General features: G+C 34.7%; 1 protein-coding gene across 11 annotated transcripts in view; it reads left to right on the top strand.

Annotated features, from left to right (window-relative positions):
• Positions 1 to 15,160, top strand: part of NADK2 (NAD kinase 2, mitochondrial) — a 46,113-nt gene that overhangs the window by 26,351 nt on the left and 4,602 nt on the right. For 6 of the 11 annotated variants that reach the window (XM_032627336.1, XM_032627339.1, XM_032627343.1 and 3 more), the window contains 5 exons: positions 3,605 to 3,683; positions 6,648 to 6,713; positions 8,041 to 8,136; positions 12,935 to 12,990; positions 13,115 to 13,168. In XM_032627336.1, the coding sequence (XP_032483227.1) occupies positions 3,605 to 3,683; positions 6,648 to 6,713; positions 8,041 to 8,136; positions 12,935 to 12,990; positions 13,115 to 13,168 (351 nt within the window). Of the gene's footprint in view, positions 1 to 3,604; positions 3,684 to 6,647; positions 6,714 to 8,040; positions 12,991 to 13,114; positions 13,169 to 13,596; positions 13,992 to 15,160 lie in introns of all 11 variants that reach the window. The other 5 variants (XM_032627337.1, XM_032627344.1, XM_032627345.1 and 2 more) reach the window with 3 other exon arrangements.

The following is a 15,160-nucleotide window of genomic DNA, read 5'->3' on the forward strand; positions in this document are numbered from 1 at the left end:
AGGATGTTCCTATCTCATTTCTGTTCTCAGAAAAAGAACAGAAAATGTTCGAGATAAAAAATATATATATAAGAAAATTTCTCAAAACTTAGGCACCAGTTTTTGAATGTAAGGACCCACAAAGTACTTAATATAGTCAGTGGTAAGAGGTCCCACACCAAGGTATGTCAGAATACTAGGGATAAAGCAAACCTCTTGCAAGCTTCCAGAAAGGAAGTGATGGTGGTGTTGATGGTGATTGTGGTTGGAACAGGTTTTTTGATATATAAAGAATCTGGAATCACAGTAGTTTCAGATTTCTCAATAATAACCCTGGAAATTACTTTACTTATATTAATTACTAATATTGTTATTAGCAATTATATAACATTTACAATGTCTAGGCACTATTTTAGTGGGCTTGTTAGAGGGTTTTTTGGGGGGTTTTTTGATAAAAGAGCTTTATTTTCTGAGAAAAATTTAGAAGGATTTTAAGAATAATCTCATATTTGCTATTTAAATTCTCTTCAAGTTGGCAGGGAACATTTTCTAGGAAGCTGCCATTTGGGATTTTTGAATATAGGAGTACGTTTGAGATTATAAATATACCACCATGTTTGATCCCTGATCGCTTTCTAATTTAGAACAAAAGATTACAGAGAAAAACAATCCTAGTTTTTTTTTTTTAAACTTCAGCTTACAAAAGGGATGATTTAACTTTTAAGCAAATAAAATTTTCTATCTAGTGTTATCTGTCCTTAACTAGGTTATATTTGTATACAAGTTAATGAAGAAGAGTTCATTTTTATTACCTTTATAACTTCAAGGGAAGGTAGGGTTGATTTATTAGTTATTTTTTAAAAAAACTTTTAATCACATAAACTAGTAACTTTCTTATTTGAAAGCCTGGTTGTATTAATTTGGATAAGTGAATTGATTTGATAAACAATCCCATAATCTCAGTGGCTTAACATACTGAAGGTTTATTTAGAGCTCAGCTCACTGTCCAAGGGGTGTTCAGGCAACCTCTGAACAATGGCTCTTACCATCTTCTAAGGCCTCTGAGTCTTCTGTTGGGTCCTGTGTAGCTTGTGGGGAGAAGAAGACAGTGAGAGCATGGAGGATCCTTAGGGAAGTTTTAGGAGCCAGGCATTTTCACTACTTCTGCTCATATTCTATTGGCCATTTCTAGTCCCATAGGTATACCCAATGTGAGTAGACCTGGAAGCATAGTCTAACAGTCTGACAGTGTGAGGGAATTGCACAGGGTTGCAGTCTCTGTCACTAGTATAACAATTCTATACTTACAAATACAAATTAATAATTAATTTTGTAATGCATTCTCTTGGATAGAAAATTGTTAATTGGTATTGAGTCCATCTTATCATGTCCTGTTGAAGCAAGTTGTAAATGAACAGTTCATGATTAGATACTGTTTGGTAGTCAATTAGCATGAAAGAAAATATAAGCAGAATTAAGATGATTAATGAGACTCGAAGCAATTTTACGTTTTCTCTTCCTTCTTTGATAAAAGATTTCAAGTGAAATTCAGCAAGCACACATAATAAAAGTGCAATACAGAAAGGAAAATTAGGATGAGGAAAAACGGGTCTAGAGGTTAAAAAGTCAAGACCATATAAAATAAAAATATATGGTTACAGTTTGATGGTGAGATTTCAGATTTATTAGTAATATTTAGTGAGTACTTACTGTTAGTTGAGCATTTGCAGAAAATCTGTGGGGAGATGTAAAACATTCCATTAGTGATTTACCCTATGCAAAGAAAAATAATTTAAACAATAAATTTTAACTTTTTACATCGGTAAAACTTGTCAGATGTGAAAATGTGAATATATCTAGTACCAAATTAAGAGTTTCAAGAGTTAGGTTTTGCAGTCTGAAGTACAATCAAATTCGATTAAACACAGCAAATTTTCTATATACCTTTTTGTGACACATTCTTTCTACTATATTAATGAGATTTAGCTGATAATGTTAACCCATTACATAATTTAGTCAAATAAGTTTTAAAAGGTTCCTTGGTATTGTAACAACAGCTTATAATCGAAAGAATAGTTGGGCCACTTTAGGCAGTTATAATCCAAAAGATATGAGATACATGTAATTAATATTCAATAAACATAAATAGGCTACAAGTCAGAGGAAAATAATAGATTGGTGGTTGTGTTGGTGACAGTGGTGGAAAGTTTTATTAGTGTATTAAGTGTCTAATGTGTATTAGATATCTATACACATTACCCTGAAACATAGAATCTTAAAATGTAACAAATTACTCCAGAATTGAGCATCTTAAAACAAAATATTTATGATTTCACAGAGATTGTGAAGGTCAAGAATCCAAGAGTGGCTTAGCTTGTTAGTTTGAGTTTAGGGTCTCTCAGGAGGTGACAGTCAAGCTGTTGGCCGGGACAGCAGTATCTGAAGACAGGACTGTACTGGAAGATATGCGTCACAACTCATCACGTGGCTGTTAGCTTCAGTTCCTCACTATGTTGGCTTCTCCATTGGACTGCTTATGAAATATCTTCCCCCAGAGCAAGTGATCTGAGAGAGAGAGTGACCAAGGTAGAAGCCAGGGTGTCTTTTTTAACCAAATCTCAGAAGTGACGTACCGTCACTTCTGCCATACGTTGGTCACATAGACTAATCCTGGTGTGATGTGAGAGGGAGAGTTGTACAAGAATGTGAAAACCAGGAGGCAGGAATCACTGGAGACCATCTTAGAGGCTAGCTGCTGCCACAGCTGAGGTGGACTTTTAAGCTTTGACTAAGGAAAAAGATGTGGAGGAGACAGAAAAGGGAACTTGTTCCATAGTGCTTGCCCACCAGGAGATACTTGGGTGCAATGAATCTGCTATTGGTGACATTGAGAGGAAGAGCCTGGCATTTCCATTTGGAGACTGGTAAAAGATAAAAAGTAAGAGAGACCATTTGAAGGTGACAATCACAAGTTTGATCCAGAAAGCAGTGGGAATTCTTTGGAGAATTTTGCATGATGGCGTGATGTTTAAGTAATCATCAAGGAAGATCACTTAATCTGTGCATACAACCTTATAGAGTAAAAAATAGATGACATTTTTTTAGGAGTCATAGGAAGAGACGTGGCTCTGTTCCTCCAGTGCTGCCATTGCTAAAAATCACTCCTGAGGTTTTCTATTTGAAAAAGTAATCTGAGTTTTAACATAACTGGTTTGGTTTCCTATATGAGCCATTCATGTAATTTGCTGCTTAAATCCAGAATGGCTCTCCTTTGGAAGTACTTGATCGTCTCTACTACTGAAGCTTCCAGAGTAAAACTAAGTCAAGTGTGACCACATGAATCTTATGCTATGGATAAATATATTTTATGACTCTTGAAAAATTGTTTCAAGAAGACCTAAGTTTTATTTTGGAGAGACAGGGGCTTCATTGCTTCATAATGTTTAGATGATTTTGTGGGTCTGTATTATGAATACTTTAAATATGATTTAATTTATCTGTTAATAATGTTAAGGTATAGACACTACAAAGACAAATATGAATATATTAATATTTTATAAATTTTATATGATAAAATTTCAAAAATTTAAGGAGCCGTCTTGGATTTTTCTTTCATTACCTTCAGGGTTTGAGGCTTCTGGACCCCAGCTCTTGCCAGTGAGAGCACTAAATGAAGTCTTCATTGGGGAGAGTCTGTCATCCAGGTACTTTTCAACCTGTGATCTTGAGTTTGAAATGTTAATATTTTAGTAATTTTTAAGCTATTTATTTCTACAGCCTAAGATTTGTGAATGATTGATACTGTATAAGTAAGAGAAATGAATTATTTAATGAAATATTTCCAAACCTTTGTACATGTTAATACATGTTAAGAGGAAAGAAGGTGTTATTACTAAAAACGTTTGTGAAACCCTAGGTTAAACAAAGTTACTCAGATTTCTTTACTGCAGTATTTCTCAGAGCCTTTAATCTATCATAGAGGTGCTTTATAAATGTTTAAGAGAATGATATATAGGTATATATTTGCAATTGATAAAAAACATTGATCTTATAGACAGTCCATATTAAAATTGCCCTACTGACTGTCTTAATGTTTTTTAATGCTGATTTGTTTGCTTGTTTTGGTCCAGGATGCAGGTAAGGAGAACGCATTTGGCTATCATGGCCCTTCAGATTTAATCAAGAACAGTTCTTAGCCCCACCCCTGTTTTGTCATCTATGATTTTAACATTTTTGAATGGTCTAAGCCAATTGGTTTGTAGAATATTCCCTTTTTTAGATTTGTATGATTTTTTTTCTTCTCTGCATGATAAGATTCAGAATGAGCATTTTTGGCAAGTATACTACATAGATAATAGTAATCCTTCTTAGTGCAACATCATAAAGCAACTGTATCGACAGCTTAAGATTTGTAACCATCATTACCAAAAATTAAGGTTAGTGAAGCTCTTTACTAGGAATATAAAAATATAGTATTTTATTACTGATAAAATCTATTTTGTGAGTGTTGAATATAATTTAGGCTTAAATTGTCAGTAGAAATTATTTGCAAAAATTTTTTTGTGTGACACCAGTTACCAGTTATAAAGTGACTGCCATAATATAAAGTTAATTTAACTCTTGGTAGTATGTTAGAACTTTCCTTCTCATTTTTGTTGATGTAAGTGAATTAGGGGTGGAAGATAGAGATGAATCTATATCCTACTTTCCTGCTTCCAGAACCATGTGACCCTTTGAAGGTCACATAATTGATTCCCTAGTTTACCGAGAGTTTCATATATTCTGAAATTCTCTTTATTATAAGTCATATCCTTTTATAGGAAGTTTAATTATGATGAGAGAAATTTGTCTTAAAAAAGCCACATTTTAGCCAATACCTTAACTGAGGTAGGTAGTACTGAAGAGAGCAAAGCCTTGATTCAACAGAATGATTTGAATGATCTTTTTGAGTTGTAATTATTTTATTAATATAATTTTAAACATATGCTTTAAAATACATTGTGCACCCACTAGGGATATAAAGATGAATAAGGTAAAGATAGTGGTATCTCACATAAAGGTAGTAAAATACATAATTTAAAAATTATTAAAAGTAAAATGTATTCCTCAAAGAAATCAAATAAAAATATATTACTTAAAGAACTTTAAAATATGGTAAAATGTAAAGATGTATTTAATATAGTAAGACTTATGCAGCAACAGAAAAACTTTGTATATAGCATATCAAGTTTGAAACAACATGGAAATGAGTAATGGATACATTTGTGTCATAAGAGAGAAGGAAGAGAATGTAACTCTAATTAGTGATATAATCTAGTCATTATTGCTAAAGAGGCAGAAGAGAACAACTTCAAAATGAGATTGGAGGAGGTCTGCATTAAAATAAATAGATGACAAAGGTAAAGATGTTTTGTGAGTTTATGCTTAATTCTAGGGAAGCCATTTAATGGCTTACATTATTCTGTTTGTATATTTTAAAGGTCATAACTTCTGAGAGCTTCTACTAGTGTTGCTTTATGATTTGTACTTACTAAAAAATAACTTATAAAAGGAGGAAAACTGGGGTCAGTTGATAGATTTTTTGGAAATTCAGTGAAGTCCCATTAGGAGGTTTTAGACTGAATGCTTTTATTTTTTGTGGTGGTCGTGATTTGGTTGGTTTACCCCTGATGTGTGATGCTTGTTCTTTTTGTGATCTTAGATGCCTCACCTGATATCTTTACTAAGATAAGGGCAGCAATGGGTTGGCTTCTGATGCCACTGAAAAAGATTTAACTACTGGAAATGTTAGAACTTATTTTTAAAGATTCTATGACATAGACCCTTAGGCAGAAAGGAAATGAACACTTATTGGATGCCTGCTATGTGTCAGGCACTGTGCATGTTGTGTAAGTTGTCACATGTATGCTCATAGCAGCTCTGTGAGAAAAGTAGTTGTATTGATCAGTGAAAAATTGAGCTTTGGAGAATTCAGATAACTTGCCCAAGGTCATATATTTAGTTAGTTAGCATCAGAACCATCATGTAAACCCAGAATTTCTGATTCCAGATCCTGTATTGAGTTGTCATGAAAACTTGTGAAGTATTGCCAATTTTTGGACTGCCCCTGCCTGTACACGCCTTCCTACTGGCAGTGCTATCTAAAGGTCATCTTGTATTATTTCTTATATAGCATCTTGTTTACTGCTTAAAGCAGAAAACAGCACTCTAAATAGTTGGTAATTATTATTTACTTTAAAATTTCTGACCTACCCACTAGAATATAAACGTCAAGAAGATCGTGTCTATTATGTTTGCCATTAAATCCCCACTACCAACACAGTGCTTATTAAAACATAATAGGCACTTAATAATGTTTATGGAATGAATAAATATTGAGTCCTGCCAAATGTTTTCATTATCTCCATTTTGTAGGGAAGTCTGTGGCTCAGAGAAGTGAAATAAATTGCCCCAAATCACACAATTAATAAATAACAGAGCCAGGGTAAGCCTGTGCTCTTCTTCAGTGTATACAATAGAACTGTGGTCTTCCTGAAAACTGAAGTGCTTTGCTTGGAAAATACGAAGTGCAGCAATATTATTCCTGCCTCATTTATAATGTTCTTAGACTTAAGAACATTTTAAAAGCCCAGTTTTTTTTTTCTTTTCTCCTATTTGTTCTAACCTAGAATGTCTTATTCTTGGGCTGTAGCAGTGGACAATTTAAGAAGAAGTATACCCACTCTAAAGGGACTGTGAGTTTTATTGCTGCCTTAAAAAAATAATCTCCCTGAAGCCAAAATTCTCTGAGTTGACTAATCTTGATAAACCTGCATGTGGGAATGACACTAAATTTGTTCATTGTTTTGGGCTCAACGTCTCTCACCTGACTATACTTTCCTTTCTCTTCACCTCTGCTTCTCTTCTATCCTCACTTACCTATAATATTTGGCTCTATGTGATTCTGGCATAATAGCAGCCATTCCTATGGATTCAGATGGCTTGTCTGTGTATAATAGGCTCCTAATGTACCTAAAATTCCTAATTTTCTAGGAAGATATAACAAAGCTATGAGATAGATTAAATGTGAATATTAGGCTTGCTATCTTTTATTTTTGTAGAGAATGCTGACTTTAGAGAAAAAATGACATGGAGTTATATCATGTAAAATGTTCACAAACCAAGAGCTTGGTAGGAGAAATGAAAGGGTTAGAATAAGAGACAAATTATCCATTGAATGTTAGTATTTGCAGGCATGTCTAATAATTGTCATTATTTTGAAAAGCTGTATTTTGTTAAGGGTTTATTTTAACTTTTATTTGTTGACCAGTGACATCATTATTTCAAGATATAGCTCACAAAATAAGCTTTTACGTGTTTCAAAAGCTCTTTGAATAGTTGCAAATCATTTATACATTCATGCAGTTAAAGAATAGTGTCATTATTGCTGGTGGGAGAAGACTCAGTTGATTCCGTATTTATTAAATACACTAAGAAATATAAATCTTTAAAAAAATTACAGTTCTTGTTTCCTAGTTTCGCCCAGTGATCCAGGACTGGTTGAGATTTTTCTTTAGAACTTCATCATCTCTGCTAGCTTACTGTCAATTCAAAAGGCACATTAGTATGTAACTTAAGAAACAAGAGTTTAGCAGAAACTATTGGTAACTTGAAGGATTAGATGCAGACTTAGATGTAACAAGGACTAGCTACCAAGAATGAAACTCTCCTAGGAATGGTATTTTCTTTTTGAATTCTGAAATAAGGTTCTGTATGTTTCCATAAAAGCAGTAGCAGCAATGCTAGGTAAAAATTTACAAGAAGCTCCTGTTTGAAATGTTAAAGTATTGATAGAAAGGAGGCGCATATAGATCAGAGAGGGATGCAGACATGCAGATATTTTAGAATTTTTTTCACTTAATTAGTATTGAAATTAGCATCATGATGTGTGTGCCGACTAAGTCAGGTATGTCTGAGTCAAGCTGGCCTACTTAGATTTCATCAGCGCTGAAAGACTATGTTTATCTTATTTACCATGAGCCATAAGTTCAGCCAATCCACTTTTATATTCTCAATTCACAGGGCTTCCTACTACGAGATTTCAGTTGATGATGGTCCATGGGAAAAACAGAAGAGTTCAGGGCTCAATTTGTGTACTGGAACAGGATCAAAGGCCTGGTGAGTAACTTGAGATGTTGCTTATCAACTTTTGTGAAATACTTTAAGTAATGTAATTTAGTTGCTATCTCATATTGGTGTATCTAAGGCCTCTAATATGCAAGAGGTAGCTAGCCTGGTGTTATTATATCGGTTGGCTCAGTTTAGCTACACTTATTGATTGGGTCCAGGAGTCCGGCTTTGACTTCTTAGATTATAGCGCAGCCTGGATCTGGTCATTCTTTAGCTTCCCATACTAGGTTTGTAAAGAGAAAAAAGAAAATGAGATATGTTTTGAGGGACTATATATTTTTAAAAATGAACATTTCAAGTAATAGTAAAGAAATGAAAACAAAGTACAGTACCAAAACATATGCTGGAGGTTTGTGCATTCAAGGCCTAACTGGAGATAACCTGGGACATCCTGCAACTTGTTTACCCTGTGACCTCTCTCTGGGAAGTCTCTTCTACTTCTTAGTACACACATGCACATGCCTCCCAGACCTTTATCTGTAGCTGTCTTCTCTCTTGAGTATAACCTCATATTGTAAACCCACTTACTACATAGGATTTCAATAGCATTTCAAATTCAACACATTTAAAACTGAATTTATTGTCTTCAGTTGTTCTCCCCGTGTTCCCTGTCTTGCTTAATAGTATCACCCTTAACCTTGACATCATATTCTCAGGAAAACACATTATTCCTTAAAACCTTGCTCTTGTCTTTGAGTCTCCCTTTTCTCCCCTATCAGTCTCTAAATCCTGTCAGATATAATTCAGAAGCTCTAGCCCCCTTTTTCAGTTTCTATTGCTATTTCTTTGGTATAGGGCCCCATCTTTTCAGTGAATATTCTTTGTGTCTCACCCTTTATTCTTCAGGCTGTCATTCATACTACTACCACAGAGTAATATTTCTAAAATATAGGTATATCTCCCTATTTCCTTCTGTGCTTTAAAACTTTCATTGACTCCTATGTTCACATTGCTCAGACTGTCACATAAGGCCCTTTAAGTATGACCTCCTTGCCAGCCTACTCCTGCCTGACCTTAACCCATCACACTGGAGACACTGCAAGCTACTTGCAATTCTTAGCACAAGCCACGTTCTCTCTGGGCTTTTTGTTTTTGCTCAATGCACCTTCTTCCTGCATTGAATGCCTGAACACTCTCCCCTTTCCATCCACTGGCTGAAAATTCCAATCTTCAAATGCCATTTTCTGTAGGAAACCTTTACTTAAGACCTAGTTCCTTTCATAAGCCTAATTAATTGATCCCTTTTTTTGCCCTTACCCAGCACTTTTTCCTCATCACACTGTTATAGCACCTAGCACATTATTAGTTTCTGATAAGCTTATACCCAGTTAGTTTGAGCAACTTGAGGCACATGGGATGATGACTAGTGTTTTTTTTTTCCTGCTTAATTTTTTGTGTGCATAGCACAGTACTTAATACAAAGTCACTTAAATACTTTTTGAATAAATGACTACATGCTCACAGATATAGCTAAAACAGTGCTTATCAAACTGACTTTAAGTTTGGATGCTTTAAAATTGAGTTTTATTTCCCCTACCACACACTTTATAGTTGAGTCCTGTGTTGATGTTGCATTTAAATAAGTATGGCTGAGACTAGAATTTCAGTCTTCTCTGTGTTGCTTATTAAAGTCTGCTTTGTCTCCCATGCTCTGGTGTAGAACCAACTCTGTCTCTCTAACTATATCCTGTCCCTGCCACCTTGGTTAACTCAGTCCCTTTTCTTCTCTACTCAGCCCTATGTAGCTTACTTGCTTCTAACACGTTCTACTCTCCTCCCTGTCATAACTGATAACATTTCTTTTGTTACGATTGCATTTCCCATGTATCTTTTGATCCTTTTTCTCTTCAGAAAGTAGGGGGAGAAAAGAGAAGCCTAGGGGCCAGAGGGACTGAGGGAAAGTTATATGTTCTATATGTTAATTTCAACTTACTGCAGTACCATCTTTGAGCACTTTCTTCGTCCCAAGTAAGTATATTGTCTTATTTAAATTCTCAAAAATACTCTGGAATTAAGTGATTTTATTTTCATTAATAGAGTTTAAAAAGTCTCAGAAGTTGGCTGACTTGCCAAAAGCCATGTGGCTAATAAATGGTGGAGGCAGGATTTAAATTCTGGACTTAACTATAAGCTGTAAACCTCATGAGCCACAGAGGAGGAAAAGCATGGACGGGTTCCCTGTGGGAGGTTGTGAGACATGCTTAGAAGTGTTGCCCATGATAGCCACACTTGTTCCTTTAGCTAGAGCTTAGTTACATGCTATGTGGCAAGAGGGGGTGGGAAATACAGCCTAATCATGTGTCTGGGGTCGGGGGGGAAGAGAGTTCAGGGATTAGCTATCCCATCTTTGCATTTCCAAAAATTCTTGCACAAGACATAGGATGTAACGGTTATGTTGCATAGCAAGTGTCTCTGCATTGTTGCATTCTCATCTCGGTCCTCTTCCCAGTGTGGGATGTGATCTCTAGCACACACTAGGAGAAGTTCCACAGAGCGGGAATATTTATGTTTCCATGAGTTCTTAAGACTGTTGCCAGTCCTCCTCCATACATTCTGCCCTACCAGACTTAATTAAGGGTGAGGAGCTGTTCTTAAGAGAAGGTTTTACTAGCTGATGAAGATATGAGACTCTTTGTCTTTCAATTTGGTTGTCTTTAGTAGAAGTTATGTCCAGTTTCAAATCAGAACTCTTAGAATGGTGAAGGTTGTAGATCGAAGGAAAAAGTTGTGTGCTAGCTAACACCTGCTTTGGCATATAGTTTGTCTTTGATATAGAATGTAAACCACTCCTAAAGGTAGAGTGAATTGGCTGAGATTTAGATTACAACCACAGGAAATTAGTTTTAATTTAACCCCAATTCAGAGAACTTAGTTTGTGTTGATTTGTGGTATCTCTAGTAAGTCATAGTTCTAGGAACATTAGAGCATGTCTTACAAGACTTCCGTTCTCTTAAACTAAGTCTAACTACAATAAGGAGATATAAGTCATTAATATCTTTTGCCCTAAATATATTTTAATTCAGTGGCACCCTAATAAATAGCTTATCTTTTAATTTAAAGTATAATTCCAAAACAGTATCTTTCAGTAATGCGTATATTCAGAGGAATTAGAGTATAACTCATACATATTCCTTGCATTTGACATTTTCATTCAGTGTTGAGTTCTTGCTGTGAGCCAGGTAGTGCCTAAAGTGCCTTATGTCTTGTAGTGTGTGACAGTAATGCAAATGAGATAGGTTTTGTGAACCTCATAGTAAACAATAAGAAAGTCAGAACACTCGAAGTATTTTGCTTTATACCACATAGTGAGTATGAGCAAAGGTACAGAGGCGAGAATGAGCCTGGGGTGTTTGGAATGTGAAATTGGAGGACAGATAATGGTGAAAAATAGGAAGGGCAAGGGCCTAGATTTTTTTAGGAATTGTGTGACTATGCAACATTGTGCCTGTTCGTGTGGATTATCTACTGAGAAGAGTTAGAGGCAGAATTCCAAATTACCTGGAAGAGTTTTTTTTCTAAAAACCTTTCCTTAACCATCTTTTTAGACCCCAGCACAGAGCTTCTTTTAAAAGTTATTGAGGGACTTGCCTGGTGGCACAGTGGTTAAGAATCCGCCTGCCAGTGCAGGGGACACGGGTTCGAGCCCTAGTCCGGGAAGATCCCACATGACGCAGAACAACTAAGCCTGTGCGCCACAACTACTGAGCCTGTGTGCCACAACTACTGAAGCCCATGCTTCTCAACAAAGACAAGCCACCCCAATGAGAAGCCTGCGCACCACAGTGAAGAGTAGCCCGGCTCGCCGCAACTAGAGAAAGCCCACGCACAGCAATGAAGACCCAATGCAGCCAAAAATAAATAACTTAATTAATTAAAAAAAAAGTTATTCATGTTTGTGTTAATGTTTGTTCCTAAGTGGTTAAGCAAGGCATCTTGCTAGTAAAAGATTTCTCATCTTCAGAAACTATTTTATAATTTGAAGAAATACACATTTTAAAATATGTTAAATAATACAGAGTATACAACAAAAAGTTCGTCTCTTTCACTTCATATCTCTAGTACTAATCTCCAGATATAACCACTCTGTACATGCATATATTTTTTTAATATAAGTAAAACAGGTAAGTTATATACATACCATATAATGCTTTTGGTTTTTTAACTTAACATATTGTTATCTTTCCATTATCAGTACATATAGTTGTATTTTAGCCTTTTTAATATCTACATAGTATTCTACTGAGTGGCTATAATATAATTTATTTACCCAGCTTCCTATGGTTTTGCTATTATGTGCTTCCCAGTTGTTTTGCTATTATAAATAATGCTTCAGTAAATATCCTTGTATTTGTCTTTGTGTATTATATGTACAAATATATTTTAGGATAGACTACTAGGTTGAAGAATATGTTCATTCTAAATCTTAATAGAGCAGAATTGCCTTCCAATTGCAATCTCTATAATTCCATTAGTATATGAGGACACTTCTTTTCTCATACCCATGTCAATACATTGTCAGTTTTTAATCTTTAAAATCTGAGAAAAGTCTTGTTTTAATATGTATTTCCTCAAGTATGAGTAAGATTGAACATTTTTTTCATATAGACCCATGAACTATTTGCCCACTTTTTAAAACTGTATAAGGTGGCTGTTGTCTTTTGGTCATTTTTTTTTTTCCTGATAATTTCTAAGAGTTTTCTGTACATTAAGTAGATTATTCCTTTTTCATTTTTCGTATGTTTTTAGAACTAAAATAAGAAAAGATGTATATGGTGTTTGCTTCTAGGTCATTCAATATTAACAGGGTTGCACCTCAGGCTGTGGAAGATGTTCTAAATATTGGTGAGTACCAAATAGCTCTTATATGTTATATTATAATATGCTAAATATATTTTATTGTATGTTAGCTGTATTGTACATTATAAAATATTTAATTAAGATATTTCCCCTTTTCCTTTTTCAATAGCAAAACGACAAGGAAATTTAAGTCTTCCATTGAACAGAGAATTTGTAGAGAAAGGTCAGTGACCAATGATCATAACTACTAACACTTTCAGTTAAGTTCTGTACATATTTTGAGGATGTTATTGTGAAGTGTACTTGTCTAATTAAGCAAAGCATAGTGCTTTTTTGACCCAAACATGCTCTTAATATAATACCCCTTAAAATATATTTTAAACAATAAAAAGTTTAAAGCTGGAATTTTATATTATGATTTTTGTCAACCATGGAAATATAACCTCTGTGTCAAAACAGTGTGACTGCAAACATGTCCTGGGGGATAGGAAAATGTAGAAAAATACACATCTGGAAATTAGGAAATGCACACCTAAACTCAGTGTGCCATTAATATCCTCTAAATGAGAAGGAATTCACTGAACTCTGATTGCTTACCTTCACATTCACTAAAATGTTCTCTTTAACCTTCTCCTATATGTCCCTGCCCAGTTATTTCAGGGTTCCTTTAAGAGAACCAGCACAGTTGGAGGAAGGATACTGATCAGCGAATTTGAAGACTAGGTTCCAATCCCAGACCAGCCAGTCACTCACTGTGAAACGATGGGCAAGACTGTTTCTTTGCTCCTCTGCTTCCTCAACTGTGGAATGAGAGAGTGGACGTAGATTGCTGGGGCATAGGAATTTTTCAAATTTATTTGTTAAATTTTATTTTTTTTAAATATTTAAATTCGTAAACTGAAAACCACATTCATTTGATTTGCATATGAAATTTTAACACACTAAAGTCTACTCATCTGCTAGGATCATTTTCAAAAGTATGGACCTCAAACTAAAGCTAAATCGTGCTGTCTCTGTTTAATTGAAGAGTATCCTAAGATTTCAAGGTAAATTATTTTTAGAAAAACAACAAAAAATCCAAACTTGTTTATAGTTGCATCTGTTTGCCTATGCTGCAACTGTCATCCATAAACATTTGAGTTTGAGAGTTATCAGAACAGACATGTTCTTACTGGTCGCTTTTAAAATGATTTAGCAATACATGATAGAGTATATTAACAGTGTGAGTTCATTTTATTTATATATTTTGGATTCTCGTAAGACTTTCTTTGTTGGGGAGATAGTTTGTCTTTAAAATATAGTTTGTAAACAGGACTAAATCTCTGTGGCTACTTTCAGCTCTCTAAAATGGACTGTTTTCTCCCTCTCAATTTGAGACCTAAAAGATAATTTTAATCATGGCTTTGAGCTAGAATTACTGTTAAATCTGCATCAAAGAAAGGAAAATTAGGCATTTATAGTAATTGATTCTTCATTATATAATTTAACTTAAAGCATAACGTGTATAAAACAACTGAAATTTATATCAGGTATACAAATTAAGGGTATATATAAAATACAGTGATTGATTTTTCTTTTAATAAACATACTGCTTTACTGGATGAATATTATTCCTTTGAAGATTTGACTATCTTCAGAAGCAATAGTGAATGACAATGGTGCAGTAACTGTTACAGACACTTCATTTAATTCAAATGAAATTTTGGTATATAAGGTAGATTATCTAATAGTCTTGCAATGTCTTTTAATGTGGTTCTCAACTAAATGTTCTTTCAAGCCCAGTTTCTTTGTACAGTTGTTTTTAACCAGTTTGTGCTCTGCATGCCAACTCTTGTGTGCCTCTTGGTTAGAGAGAAAGCAGATCCGAAAGACTTCTAGAAATATCTTGAGTAATAGCAGTTTCATTAGAGAAAGCATATTGCCTGCCATTGTTTGAGACTGAATTTTATATCAAGACTATTAACTTATACTTACGAACTCTTTGGCGTGGTATTTTGTAAAGGAACTTATTAGCAAGAGATTATGGCAATTTAAGGTCCATTTTCGAGTGCCTCAAGCTAGTTTCTCTTTTTTTTGTTTGATTACTAGCTTTATAGGTACCCCCCGACCCCAGCCAAATGTACCTATTTCTGCGATATTGTGGGTGATGTAGGCTTCTGTGGGCTAATCTTGGAACATACTCCTCATTTATAAGCGTTTTTTTGTTGGTTTCTTT

This window comes from Phocoena sinus, chromosome 3 (genome assembly GCF_008692025.1).
Source record: "Phocoena sinus isolate mPhoSin1 chromosome 3, mPhoSin1.pri, whole genome shotgun sequence".
NCBI lineage: Eukaryota > Metazoa > Chordata > Mammalia > Artiodactyla > Phocoenidae > Phocoena > Phocoena sinus.